Raw genomic sequence first — 15,504 nt, forward strand, 5'->3', positions numbered from 1 at the left:
CTGTGTTTTAAAAACAGTATCGAAACATGCTCCCTATCTTTTGCTGTAGCAGAGAATCTTTAAGTAAATGTTCATTTATGAGGGAAGTCCTGCATTTATCTGAAATGTTTTGGAACTTGCAATTCATCTGGATTATTTCATTACCTGACCAAGTTCAGATTCTCATAAATGTACACAATTAACACAATGAAATGTTTAAATTGTTAGCAAGTTAATGGGTCCTCTTTGCCCAGTCTGCAATTTCAACCCAAGACAAAGTGATGAAGAAGTTCCAACCAGATAAAGTTTTGCTTTGAAGTTTCTCTGTGGGGCAGGGAGAACAGATGCACTCTTCAGAACTGAACACATGAAAGACTGGGGCTTCATTGTCAAATTTAGACCACCACCTACTGGAATAAATTTGCTCCAAGTTCCTAGAGATGGCATTGTGGGAACCAACAACAAAATGACACCCAAGTCAAAATACTGCACTCAGTTTCACTCGTCCCATCACTGAACTGTTCCCACGACCCATGGACTCACTTCCAAGGTCAAGGACTGTCATGTTTTCAATACTTATTGCTAATTTTTTCCCTATTTGTATTTGCACAGTTTGTTGTATTTTGCACATTGTTTGTTGTCCGCCTGATGGGTGCGGTCTTTCATTGATTCTATTGTGTTTCTTGGATTTACTGAATACACCCAGAAGAAAATGAATCTCAGGGTTGCCTATGGTGACATATATAGAAAATAAATTTACTCTGAACTTTTTAATATCTTGTGTCTTTGCTCTCTAGACATAACAACTCATTCAAGGGCACTTGACTGAAAAGAGAAAAGCTTTTGTTTCAAAAAGGTTAAAATTCTACTGCTGCCACAGCTCAAACTAAACTCATGCTTCTGGTGTGTTAGACTAGGCTTCTGTATTACTAGTCTCATATTATCACCACACCAACTAAAAACCTAGAATTTGAGTGAAGAAACCCCTAAAAAGCTTAGGAATATAACAACAGAAAAACACAAATGGGTGTTTAGCAATGCCCCAATCCCACCCATAAACCTATTCCATCATTGAACATCATGACCTCTATAACTACATTTTAAAAATTACTAGCTGGCCCAAGTTAATAACCTTCACAGAAGAGGATTCTGTGCATCCACCTTTTGCAATTACATACAAATCCAAGCCTCACGTGTTAATGAGCTGGCAGTCTTTCTCCCCGTTTTGTTGGAACTTAGCTAGATGATACAAGGTCTACTGTAATAACTCAAACTTTTTTATTATTATCTAGCAAACGTTTTACCTTTATCACCTAAAAGAGCCAAGAGGATATACATAAACACCATCACACCATAGCTCCTTCAAGTCACAATCCATCCTGACAATAAGATTTTGGCCCGAAACACTGACCATCTCCCTCTACAGATGCTGCCTGACGCACAGACTTCCTCCAGCGATTTGTTTTTCCAGCATCTTCAGTCCCTTCTGTCTCCAAGGAAATGTGTTACTTCATCCTTAAATACTCGAACATATCATTGAGGAAGTACCTTCATTAGAGACTGCTGTGCATCAAAGCAGCAGATTTCAAGCGTGTTCTCAAGAGCTATTGAGAATGACTATTTAAAACTGGCTTTAAGATCAACACCCACATCCCATGAATGTTCAAGTAAAAATATATCAGCTTAAAGACACGTAGGAACAAAGAGTTTAGATTTGAAATATAACAAAATTTTCAAGTAGTTTCATAGCTGGTCTTCTATAATAATATGAATAACTGAAATCTATGATTTGCAGTTATAGATTTTGATTATTTTCAAAGTGCAGTATGACTGTACTTAATCAAAAATATTAATATTTTATTAAATTATGAATACATACTCAAATTTAATTGCTATTTCATATAATCTGACCAGTAGTACAATGTTTTTTGATATTCAACTATATTCAAATCAATTTTAATTTTTGGCATCACATTTCTCCCAATATAAATTATGATGATGCAAGTGCATTTTGAGAGATTTATTATCGTACATGTTTGGTTCCATTAACTTCCACATCTCCAATGATTCCTCCAGAGAACAAACTCAAAATTGGAAGGACACTGGAACCAACTTTCCATGAAAATACAATCAGAAGTTCAATTTCTTTACATATGCAAATCAGCAAATTGTAAACTTTAACTAGTTCCTAAAGCACTTTAGAGTGTTTAGTAGCATGATTTTTTCCCCAAATTTTGAAAATTAATCTCAAGAACATACCCTACAATTTAACTCTACATTTCAAAATAATTTGCAATTAATGCCTGAAATAAATAAAAATCATTGTCTACATGATGAAAATAGGTCACAAATTATGCTGCTTTCACATTGTAAGTCAATCAAGTGGAGAGACATTTGAAGGACAAAGACAGTAAGGACTGCACCAGAAGGCACTCACGCTTACAGCTCACTCTTCAGGGAAAATAAATCACTGATCTATTGTTAACAAACCAATCAAATAAATATTGTTAACATTCTGAAGTGTTGCAAAAACATCTTAACTTTACCAGACAAAAGTACAATAGCTGAGAAAGAAATACAAGATATATTGAATTCCAATCTTCCTATAAACCACAATATTAAAAAGCATCTCTTCTCACCCAATTAAAATAACTTGGTAAATTCAATTTCCAAACAGTTTATGGTGGCATTTTATAAATGGCTGATGAGTGCACATCAAAAAATATGGGAGCATTTTGTCAGCAAACAAATCTATGAGTCATTAGTTTGACTTCTTAACTAGCAGTTTTTTAACATAGATTACCTTCTTAAGTGATGTGCTGCTGTTTTACAAAACAGAAGGATTTAGAACTGGATAAAATTTCAGCTATGCCGCACATACCACAAAACATCTTTAAAAATCAATTAAAGAAAAATAATATTTAATTCCAACCACAGAATCTCCACGTATTACCTTTATTGGTTCCTGCACAGATGATTTCTGATCCTGCCTAAGGCACTTTGCATCAGCATCAATTGCATCCTCTGTGTTAGTGGATGTCCCATGCTTTTCAGGTGCATTATCCAAGTCATTGGTCAGTTCTTTCCCCAGTCCTGCTTCCTGACATAGCACTTTTAGGAATAATTTATGCAAGAACTCGTACACAGCACTTAACATCCTGTACTCTTCAGAGTTTGAGAACAGAAATTTCTATCGCTCCAACTGGAGACACACTGCAGCACAATATACTCTAATATGCTTCAACTTCAGGCCAAAAATGATATGCGAAAGCAATGCAGGGGAGTCTCACTCTCTCTCTCTGCAATGTCGCAAAGCCTGCAGGTTCAATGCAGCATTTTCCGAGCCATTCATAGAACAAGATACTAAGATGTTTCATTTCAAAACCACCTTTCAGCCAATCAAATTACAAGTGTCCGTTGCCAAAGCATCTACAGGGTCATGGTTGACAAAAAACGCTGAACAATTTGTATTCAATCATTTTCTCATTTGTCACACCAGACCAATGTACTTCATGCGCAAACAGCTTAACTAAAATGGACTGAAAATTAGCTAATACCATTGTGCAAAAATCTGAAAGAAACATGGGCTGATCCAATCTAATTTAAATTCTCATCAGCATATCACACAGTTCAAAACTGTGAAGAGGAAACACTTGACAACTTTACTTCATTCTTACCCTTGGTCTACAGAAGTACAGCGGTCCGTAGTTAAGTCAGTAATTAAACTAACATAAAAACAAAATACCGCAAAATTTTACCTATGGATTATGCACCCCTGTGATTTCAGGTTTTTCAAATTGGCACAACTGAAATTAGAAATTAACTCAATGGCTAAATTATCATTTTTTGACGTGGCAAAATTATCACTTGTGGCCCATCCCAAGCCTCCCTCCACCCTGTCCCGTTGAACAGATGGCAGAAAATTTCAGAAGTAGCCATAGTCTATAATGCGAAATTACTTTCATAATGCAAGGATTAGCTACAATGCCAGGATACTGGCTAACTGATACAAAACGAAAAAGCAAAATGTGCAGAGGTCAGGATGATATACCACATGAAGTGGTTTTACCAGGCACTTAATCATCTTATTAATATAATTGTTGAATTTTTAGGATGAATTTAAATGAATTAGTGTACACCTAAGATGGGAATCTATAAACAGCAGCTGTGGACAAGTAACAACTTGGAGTACCAATATGTTTAACATGCAACAAACATCGATTTTTGGGAAGACAGACGGAGCTTCCTTAATGAGAAAATAAAAGTTTCCACATAGACCATAAGACACAGGAGCAGAATTAGGCCATTCAGCCCATCAAGTCTGCTCCACCATTCCATCATGGCTGATTTATTATCCCTCTGTCTTTTCCCTGTAACATTCGACACCTTGATTAATAAAGAACCGATCCACCTCCATTTTTAAAATATCCAATGACTTGGCCTTCACAGTCATCTGGTGAAATAAATTCCTCCTCATGTCTGTTCTAAATGGACGTAACTCTATTCTGAGGCTGTGCCCTTCCGTCCTAGACTCACCTACTTCCTAGACAACCTTCTCTCCACATTCACTATCTTGGCCTTTCGCTATTTGATAGGTTTCAATGAGGTTTCCCCCCACATTCTTCAAAACTCCAGTGAGCATATAGAATTAATTATATTAATACAAATATCAAAATACCAAAAAAATGTAATGACTGTTGGAATAGTTCAGATTCTGTTAGTAGGATAATCAAAAATACTTATGTTAAAACAATCTTACTGAAAAATGTGACAACAGTGTATTTCAAAAATAACTATATCCTCTCCATTTGGATGGTTTCATTTTCCAGTAAGATGTTAGTAACAATATCAAAATGGAAGACACTGTGAAATCTTATTCTTACTGTTGATAATTTTATATGGTGTAATATTACCATCCAAGCATACTATCTTTAAATAAAGGGATAATATAGTGAATATAAAGATAATTTAATAAAGTAGATTTTAATATTTATCATTCACAAGCTCTGAACATCATGTCACCCAGTTCAAATCTTACTCACCCCACTTGGCAAACTGCAATCTAATGGCTCATCTTTCATACTTTTCAATTCAACATTACAAAACATCATTAGAAGAATGTCTTAAAGTTACAAATCTGATATTGTCAATTAGCACCTAGTCTACTTTTCCATATTTCACAAAATGATCCCAGTCATCCTCAGCAGTGCAATCAAGCTGCTTTTACGAAACAATAACAAGATTATTGGTGCAGTTTGGGTTTTGCTAGTAGCAACCGGCTCCAAACATCCAAATCCTATAAGTGACATGAGAACAACAACTGACTGGAGATCAACACCACAACTACCAAGGTACTGGATTAAAAAATCTTTGTAGTTTTGAAGTCAATGGAGATAAAAGGGACAGAACTTTCTACTGGCTGGTGTTGTATACAATTGAAATGATCATAGCTATTACCAAATCATGTGCTACAACTTCCTAGACCACATACACAAAAAAAGCACAAAATGAAAGACTAGGTTGGTGAAGGATAAATATTTGACAGAATTTCTATCACCCAACTATTAATGAGCACCTGTTTCGTTGCTTCAACAGATGACTAGTTACACAGTGCTAAAAGGTCGATTAGAGTGTCTCAAAATGCTATGAATTTGGTAAGGCTTTGGAAGGAAGGGGGAGATTGAGAGAAATTCATCCCTGGGCCTCTGGAATCCATTCTTTAAACCTCTCCGACACTACACCTTTTGAATCTTTGATCTAGCTTTAGGGCAGCTGCACATCTTGTAACAATCTGGGTGGTTTGCTGCAATGACATTACCACATACATTTTTTTTAAATTAATTGGACTACACTGTTGGCTGCTGATGAGCAACAAATCACTTGTGATTACTTCCTCTTAACTAGTAAAGTAACTTTTCCATAAAACAAACAACTGACTTACTTAATAAGAAGCACAAGTTTGCTCTGTCAGTCAAACAGGTCACGACACCTCAAGTAGCTTGGAACATAAAATATGAGAATTATTGCCACAACTGCATAAAAGTATTATAGAAATTGTAGCTAGAATACCAAATGTCTTATTTAAGGAAAGTTAACATTTTAAATAGGCATTTTGGTGAAGATTCACTAGAATAATTCTGATACGAACAGATAGTCTAATGAGGAAAGACTGCACAGGTTGGGTTTATCCTCACTGGTGTTTATAGGAAAGAGTTGCAGTATTACCAAAAGATACAAGATTCTTAAAAGGCTTGGCTCTAAGTGCTGGAAAAATGCTTCCTCTCATGGGAGTCGACAACCAGGTTGCAATCTCAGAATAAGGAGGCAAGAGTGGAAATGGCAAGAGGCTGGGGGTTGATGCAGATGATGGAATCTGATATGAAAGTAAGCTGGAGCATAGAAGGCATGCAGGGTGGGGATGGGTAGAAAGAAACAGTAGGGAAAGAGTGAAAAACAGAAGAGGAGTAGCCAGTCATCTAATCCTTCCAGCATGCTCCAACATTCATTAAGACTTTGGCATTATCCCCAGATCCCTATTTCCTTAATATCCAAAAATCTATCAGTTTGTGTTCTATATGCACTGAATGCGAGAGTCTCTACAAACCTCCAAGGTAGATACAGTAATGCCAAAGGTTTAGGCCCCTTGTGATTGTAGAAATTTCCCCTCATGTTAGTTCAAAATTGTCCACCCTTTTCTTTTAAGCTGTGCTAGTTCAAGGCTTCTTAGCCAGGAAAAATTACCTTCTCTGCAGTTAGCCTGTTCAGCCCTGTTAAAATTTAAATTCCTGTAGGATCTCCAACCATTCTGCAAAACTCTAGAAGTTTTCCCAAATCTCCTTAAAAACAAGCTCACCAAACTACGAGCCAGTCCATAAATTTTAAAAACCATTTCCTCAATGGCAAGAAGTTTCTTTTAGGCAGAGTCTAAAACTGTAAAACAATATCCCAGATGCAGTCTCAGCAAGATTTTTATAATTGAAGACATTTTCCACCTACTCAAAACTTTGTAATAAAAAGCCAACATACCATTTGATTTCCCAAACAGCTTGCTAAACCTGCACACTGGCGTTCTTGTACACTAGTCATTGAAAGCCAGAGTCTCATTGGTCATCAAAATATCCCACTCTCTCAACACTCAGCTTTTTGTTTTGTGCACCAAAGGTGATAAAATTCACTCCCTCTCTCCTCCCTCCCCCGTCATATATGTACCATACATAATCATGCACATTCAGCTAGTCTAGATCTCCTTGAAGTCCCTACGTTCCAAGCTAGTTTTCCACCATCAACAAAATTTAGAAATAGGATATTTGGCCCCCTCAACTAAATTACAGGTGTAGATCACAAATATCTGGGGACCAAACAACAATTAATGTAGTACCCCACTAGTCACAGATGCTCTGCTCTTTCCTACCTTTTAAAATGCTATTGTTTTCTCATTTTGTGTGGAATAATGAGGAATTCTAATTTCTGCAGGCATAATATTTCAATATTTGGTCTTACAAAGCACAAAGCCAATTACAAATGAAAAACGTGATATTGAAGGCTCACACTTTTGGATTCAATATTACAATCTCCCAGATTTATCTAAGTGTTGTTGGATAATTAGGTTGGTTCAAACTGAAGGAAGCAAGATTCCAGAGATGATATTGTGAGAAGACTCTGATTAAAACCGGTAAATGTGACTCTGTTACAGAGCCAGCAACTCAAGTTCAATTCTGCTGCCGTCTGTAAGGAGCTTGTATGTTCTTCCGTGACCGCATGAGATTCTTCCGGTTTCCTCCCACATTTCAAAGACACACAGGTTAGTAGGTTAATTGGTCACATGGGTGTAACTAAGCAGCACAGGCTCATTGTAGTGATAAGTAAATAAATAATGCCCACAGGTGGCATTACAGAAATGTGCAGAGTTGAGGAACTACTTGTCTGGATCAGTTTGTCCCAGTGACACAGAAAAAGGATATTAGAGCATAGAAACCAATGGGTTGACGAGAGAGATGGAACATTTAATCAAGAGGCAGAAGGAAGCACAAATCAGGCTGAGCTCTTTCGAATTACAGGACAGTCAAGAAGGAGCTTAAGAAGAGACATAGTAGAGCCAGAAGTGGACATGAGAAGGCACTGACAAGTACAATTAAGGAAAACCCCAAGGAATTCTACATGCACATGAAGAACAGGAGGATGACTACAGTGAGGGTAGGACCACTCAGGGATAAAGTGGGGAAGTGTGCCTGGAGGTGAAGAAAGTAGGGGAGGTCCTTAACAAAAGCTTTGCTTCAGTGAGGTAGTGTTGGATATTTTGAAAAACATTCAGAGGTTCATCCTTGGAGCTGAACAAAATGTACTCCATATTACCATGAGATGCGAGCAAAGAAAATGCTGGGGCATTGATGATGATCTTTGCATCCTCAACAGCCACAGGAGGGGTACCAGAGGATTGGAAGATGGCAAAGGTTGCTCTGTTGTTCAAATGTAATTGGGATAATCCTGGGGACTACAGACCAGCAAGTCCTACATACTTGGTAGGTAAACTAATGGAGAGAATTCTTAAGGACAGGATTTACGATCATTTGGATAAGCATAGTCTTATTAGAGATAATTGGCATGGCTTTGTGAGGGGCAACTGATGCTTCACAAACCCAATTGAGTTTTTGGGAGGTGACAAAACAAACTGATAAAGGTAGAGCAGTGGATGTGGTGTATATGGATTATAGTAAGGCATGGTGGATAGGCTCATCCAGAATGTCACAAGGCATGGAATCCATGGAAACTCAGGCTACATCCACACCAGACCGGATAAATCCGTAACCAAAGATTTTTCTCTTCGTTTTGACCCTCTGTCCACACTGAAACGGCATTTTCCTCCCCCAAGAACGGAGCTTTTCAAAAATGCTCTCCAAAGGGAATAAGTCTGAAAACGCCTAATGGCCGGTGTAGTGTGTAGAGAGCAACCAGCTCTTTTTTAAACCGCTGTCATGACGTGCCGGAACAGATGGTGGCAGCAGCGCGGCATTTCATTGTTTTCTTGAACACAACCTCCAACACCACAACAACAATGGTGGACAGCTTCATGCGTGTGTTGTTTACTTTATTGTCTACGTTAATTTCAACCCACCACACAACTTAACAATTTCAGAACAGATGGCAACGAGACTGAAGCCAGAAGAGTTAGAAATGTACTCACCAAATATTTTGACCCTTAACTTACTGAATACTGAATAAATATGTATACTCACTTTGCCCTGTTTTCTGTCCTTGCTTGTATGGAGGTGGTTTACCTATTTATGCAAGTACTTCTCTGACAATAGATGTGTAACAGCCTAATGTAACGTTGTATGGAAATACAAGATAACACTGATGCAGACATGTTTTATACATTCAACAAGGTGCTTTATTAATGTATTGCTTGTGCAGACATTCAATAGATGCAATTGTCACTACTTCCAAAATGTCATTTTTAAGTAGTAGCTTATGTTTGGCATAGACGTGAAAACGTTAAGGCCAAAAAAGGAACATTGTAGGTTTCAATTTTACTCAGGTAAAAATAAAATCACTTTTGCCCAGTAACTCGTTTTATTGCACATGTTAAATACAACAAAATAATACGGAAAGACATGGCAAGAGTAAAGGCAAACAAATGAGGTAACAGCAAATTTCACTTTTGCCCAGTAATAATCCTTATTCCATTTAGTTGTAGCTGTCGTCACTTTCATCAGTGAAGAGACTATGGCTGTAGGAAATGTCTCCAGGGTGACCCCTCTGTGAGAGTGGGGAAGATGTTGGTGGGGCCACCCGGGGGTCTGTGTGTCTGTATGTGTAGTTATTGTAGTGGCTGTGAGGCTGGTATTGTGGCAGTGAGAAGTACTGTGGGGAGCCATCATATTCCTCATCATTGCAAATCCCTCTGCAACAGAGTTAGTTTTTTAACGTACGTCAGCCAGGTCATACTGTCCATGAGCTCCCTGTTGGTTGCTTCCATACGCTCCAGTATTGTTTTTGAAGTTTAAGTCCTCCTGCACGAGAGCCAATAGCTGTCCATCCTTTGGCAATTTCCTTTTAAGTTTTTCTAGTCTGTAACTGGACAAACATGCATTAGGGTTGCTTAGTCCAAACTGTCGGAGCTGGGCGTACTCATCGAAGTGGGTGAATTCTGTAGATGAGTCCTGAGCATGCCCAGTAGGAGGAGATTCGCCCAAATACCCATTTTAATGTGGACAGATGTATTTTCCAAAAACGCCTGGTGTGAACACCTATCGTTTTTACGTGAAACCGGCCTTTTCAAAATTATCTGGACGAGTGTAGACATAGCCTTAGCTGTGCAGATTCAGAACTGTCTTGCATATAAAAGGCAGAAGCTGGCAGTAGATGTAATATATTCTGCCTGGGTGTCAGTGATTAGTGATGTTCCACAGGAATCTGTTCTGGGACCCCTGCTCATTGTGATTTTTATAAATGAGTTGGAGTTTGCAAATGACACAGAGGTTGGTGGTGTTCTGGATAGTGTAGGTTGTCATCAGAGGTTGCAATGGAACATAAAGAGGATGAAGAGTTGGGCAGAGAAGTCAATCCAGAAAAGTGTGAAGTGATGCACTTTGGAAGATCAAACTTTAAGGCAGATTACAAGGCTAATGGCAGGGTTCCTAGTCATGTGAAGTTACAGAGAGATCTAGCGATCCAAGTACATAGATCTCTCTAAATTGCTGTGTAATTTGATCAGGTGGTGAAGGCGGCACTTAATGTGTTGACCTTCATTAATAAGAGGACTGAGTTATTCTGATTAGACCACACTTCAAACATTATGTTCAGTTCTAGTCACCTCATTACAGAAAAGATGTGGAAACTTTAGAGAGGGTGCAGAGATTTACCAGGATGCTGCCTGGATTAGAAAATATATCTTATGACAAAAGGCTGAGCAAGCTATGGTTTTTTCTCTTTGTAATGATGGAGAATGAGAGGCAACGATAGAGGTATACTGTATAAGATTATGAGAGCCATAGGAAGGCATGCCAACTTCCATGCAGAAAGTTATTTTGAAATACTAAAAATTAAGGAATGTATGGTTGTATTTACTTAACAGCTATTTCATGCTTTTATTCATCAAATGTCATTTACAACTAAAGGTTCATCTATGTCTGCTTACAATTCTGACAGCACCGAATGTTAGGCCCAGATCAGACTACCGTTCACTCCCCTCATCAGGATTTAGTCTCCACTCATGGTGTCTTCCAAAAGAGCTACAATAGCATAGCAAATGGAGATGTGGAACTAAAAGACTTAGTTCAATCACAGGATTAGAATGGTCTAGGATTAATGTAAACTGGCCCAATATTAACAAGTTGTGCAACTGAAGGTGGTTGGATTTAAGGTATGACAAGAAGTTCTTCAGAAATATCCTAGAGATGACTGACAACATGCCACTAACTATGGCAGGATCTTGTCACATGCCAACAAGATGTCACATTCTAAGTAATATTGTTATATGCCACAAGTTCATTATTAGATAAATAGAACATTATTCACGGAATAATCTTTCACTTTTCTCAGGTGGCCCTTTCACCCTTCACTTACTTCGGGACCAATTCTGTAACTCTGTATAACTGACAAGGCCAACAGTGAACTTGCAAATGTTGCCACAAGTGGAACAGAGTGTGCCTGTCATAACAGGCAGGTAGTCTAGGATGTGGCACACTTCTGCTGTTAATTACGTTATTTACAAGCTTCTGCAGGCTCTAAAGCACAGCTAGAGGCTGTCAGTCATCCCAGAAGCTACCTCTCCACTTGAACTGTCAGAGGCCAAAGATTCCCATGATCAAGAATATACTTCCAAGACCTGGAAGAATATCTGCAGGTGGTTGTATTCCTGTGCATCAGATTCACTTGTCCTTTTTGGTGGTAGAGGTCATGAGGAGGAGGCATTAGGGAGGTGCTGTTGGACTAGCCTATTCAGGTAAATGTGGTATATTGTGTAAATGGTACACACTGAAGTCACTGCCCACTGCAGATAGATGGATGAATGTTTAATGTAGTTGGAGTGCCACTCTACTTTGTTGAGTTTTTTTGAGAGTTATTGGCCTTATAGAAAGCAAAAAGTCCGGAAAGCATCAGGAGACACATATCTTGCTGCAGGCTACCTGACTAATTCTTGTAGTGACAGTATCTATGCAGCTGGGCCACTTGAGTGAGTTTCTGGTTAATTGTGACATGCAAGATGCTGATGATAGGGGACCTAGCATCAGTCAGCTGGTGACTGTCAAAAGTAAATGACCAGGTTTTCCTACTGGAGAAGGTGATTGCCTGACATTTTGAGCCACAAACGTCATTGACCCCTGCCTGAATGCTGTTGAAATTGTATTATGTATAGTTATAAATAATGAAGAATTGCAAATGGAATCTAGGGCTCCGGTACTTGATGACTGCACAATTTTGACATATTCATTGATGCAAGATCACTAGTGGGGCTGAGAACCAACTTCTTCATTATCATTAACCACCAGATGTCACAGGACTGCACATCTGGTCTGTTGATTTTGAGATCACTTACTGGGGTCTTTGGCATACTGTGTAGAACACCTGTAGACTCCTGTTGCAGCTTCGTCAGGATAGCATCTCATCTTTTATGCTGCTCCTGACATGTGCTGCTGAACTCCTCATTGAACTAGGGTTGATTCCTTGGCTTGATAGCAATAATAGATATAAAGATACGCCAGACCTCAAGGTTACACATTATCACATTTTATATTTCAGTTGCTCATGGATGCCAAATGAGCTCCAGATCTTATTTAGTACAGTTGTAAATTCACACAATGGAGTATGTTATCAGTGTGAAGACTGGACTTTCTCTCTAGAAGCATTGCAAAGCAGTCATTTCTACCTATACTGTCACAGCCTGATGCATCTGTACAACTGGATGGACAAGAAGGAGTTCAAATTTCTCTCTCTCTACCAGCTATGAATCATTTATGATGGCTATGTCCTTCAGGACTCAGCGTGGTCAGGGTTGGTGCTACCAAATCACTCTTGCTGGTGAATACTTAGGTACCCCAGCCAGCGTACATTTTTTTTTGCTAACGCCAGTGTTCTGGCCGTGTGAAGAACACTGATTTACATAACAAGCTGGAAAGTCGTCGACTGCCATCAGACTTCAGGGAAGTCAGTAGACCATACTGAGAATTCCAAGGGCTACTTCGTCCCACTGTGCTGCCACCTCTGTTAAGACTCAACGGCCAGTGGTTCTATCATAACCAGTTTGTGATGAAAGAGTTTGGTCCAATTCTAGCATAATTAATCCGTAGAGCATCTCTTTATGAATTTAGACATTAATGCCAAGATATCTCCGAGAGGTGGACTTTGCTGCGTCCAAAGTCAGTGATCATGCAGTTGTCAGCAGTCTAGTTTTATCACTTACAAGTAACATTACAACCGATTGGTTTGCAGAGCCTTTTAAGGTGCTCTCATTTTAGATAACAGCGGATAAAGACAGTCGATTTCCTTTCTTTGAGAGCTTAATGGGAATGGATTTTTTTTTACAAGACTGCTATAACTTCATATGCATCAATGAAACTGGCTTGCTGTGCCGCTACAATCAATGCACATGAAATAACACTAAAAGTTCTGATGAAAAATCATCGGCCTGAAACTCTTTCTTCGCTTATGCTGCCTGACCAATCGAATAATAGCAGAATTACTCCGCTTTCGAGGGGCCCCTCTTTCAATGCACCGCCTCGACTCCACCCAGTAGATGTACCGGCCGGCATTTTCCAGGCCCGCTGGCTGGAGCCGGGGACAAACCAAACACGACTCACCCTCAGCTCCGATTCAGTCCGGTGGACACCGAGCCGCCGCAGCCCCGCTGCCAGGTCGTTGACGCACAGCCCGCCGTCCTGGTTGACATCCAGTTGTTGGAAGAGGACCTGGAACCGCCGCTCCTGCTCGAGCCGGGCCGCCTGGCAGTGACTGTCGGCCGGACACGCCGCCTCGCACTCGCAGAAGAGGCCGCTGAACAATGGCGAGGCGAGGGCAGGTTCTTTCATTCCCGGGCGAGCTGGATTCTGAGGGGAAAGGTGGCTCGAAGGCCGAACCGACGGTTACGACGTCCGCGGGGAGGGGGGGGGAACACGGATGAATAAACAGCACCCGCGCCGGTTCCTGCCGCGAGAAGCTCGCCAGCACGGCTTTCCACTCAGATGGCGGGCGGGACTCGATTGATAGGCACGTTGACCACTCCAGTTACAGATCCTCGCAGCCGCTATCTCCGTATCAGCCAATGACATTGGACGGGGGGGCGGAACACAGGACAGAGCATTGACATCATTATCTATCACTCCAACTGGGGATCTCAGTGGGTGTGTCCAAACTTCCACCAATCGGAAGGTGGGACGTTGCCTAATGATTGACAGCTTTATTACCCGATAACTTTGCGAATGAACTTTTATTAAAACGCTGGGTTGACGGATTTTTCCATTCTAATGCTGCCAACGTCTCATATATATATTAAAAAACGAATTAGATTGTCCGTCCTTTGAGCCTCTATGGCCATTTATAAAATTACTTATTATCTACCTTGGCGCCATTTTTCAGCTTTATATCCATAAACCTAGATTCCCTTAATTTCCTAATATGTATGTTTTGAATTAATTTATAGGCACTTATAGACGGACTGAGGAATCTGTTTCTGTTCTGTACAACAAACCACAATGATGAGCTTCCCTTGGAAAAGTTCACCACCCTCCACAAATTCCTCTTTGCCTCAAACTTTCTGGCTCTTTTTTTCTGAGCAGCACAAACAAAATGCTGGAGGAACTCAGCAAGTCTGGCCGCATCTATGGAGGAGAATCAAGAAACAGCGAGATCCTTCATCAGGTTAAGAAAGGACGGGAGAAGGAGCCAGAATAAGGAGATGGGGGAGAGGAAAGAGTACAAGTTGACAGGTGAAAGGTGAGACCAGGTGAGTGGACCACCTGCCCCTATACCTCCTACCTCAGACCATTCAGGCCCTAAACTGTCCTTCTAGTTGAGGCGACACATCACCTGAGAGACTGTCAGGGTGATCCATGGTAGCCAGTGTTCTCCTCAACATTAGTGAGACCAAATGCAGAGTGGGGGACTGTTTTATTGAGCACCTTCACTCTTGACTGCCACAAAAAAGCAGGATTTCCTGGAGGCTATTGAATTCAATTTGACCTCTCACTCCCAATCTGACATGCCTGCCATGCCTTCCTCTGCTGCTATGATGAGGCCAAACTCTGGTTGGAGGAGTAACACTTCATAGTCAGTCCTGTTAGCCTCCAACCTGATGACATGAACATCTATTTTTCTAACTTTGGTTATTTCTCTCCTCTCTTTCTCCATTCTGCATTCTGGTTACCCCTCTCACCTTCCTCTCCTCACATCCCTTTGGTTCCTCTCCTCCTTCCATGGCTCGCTGTGTTCTCCTAATTGATTCCTTCTTCTTCAGCCCTTTCCCTCTTCTACCTATCATCTCCCCCTTCTTATTTCATGACCCCCAACCATCTGCCCACCCCCTCACCT

At 40.1% G+C, this 15,504-nt stretch overlaps 1 protein-coding gene across 2 annotated transcripts in view; it reads right to left on the reverse strand.

The window, feature by feature from the left end:
* The window catches only part of slc25a25b (solute carrier family 25 member 25b), a 39,861-nt gene extending 25,673 nt beyond the window's left edge, over positions 1–14,188 (reverse strand). Inside the window, exon 1 of one of the 2 annotated variants that reach the window (XM_072240302.1) lies at positions 13,779–14,188. In XM_072240302.1, coding sequence (XP_072096403.1) covers positions 13,779–14,006 — 228 coding nt within the window. In that variant the 5' untranslated portion in view covers positions 14,007–14,188. The remainder of the gene's footprint in view (positions 1–13,778) is intronic. The other variant, XM_072240304.1, reaches the window with a different exon arrangement.
* Between the last annotated feature and the right edge of the window lie 1,316 nt (positions 14,189–15,504).

Source organism: Mobula birostris, chromosome 22 (assembly GCF_030028105.1).
Source record: "Mobula birostris isolate sMobBir1 chromosome 22, sMobBir1.hap1, whole genome shotgun sequence".
Lineage (NCBI taxonomy): Eukaryota > Metazoa > Chordata > Chondrichthyes > Myliobatiformes > Myliobatidae > Mobula > Mobula birostris.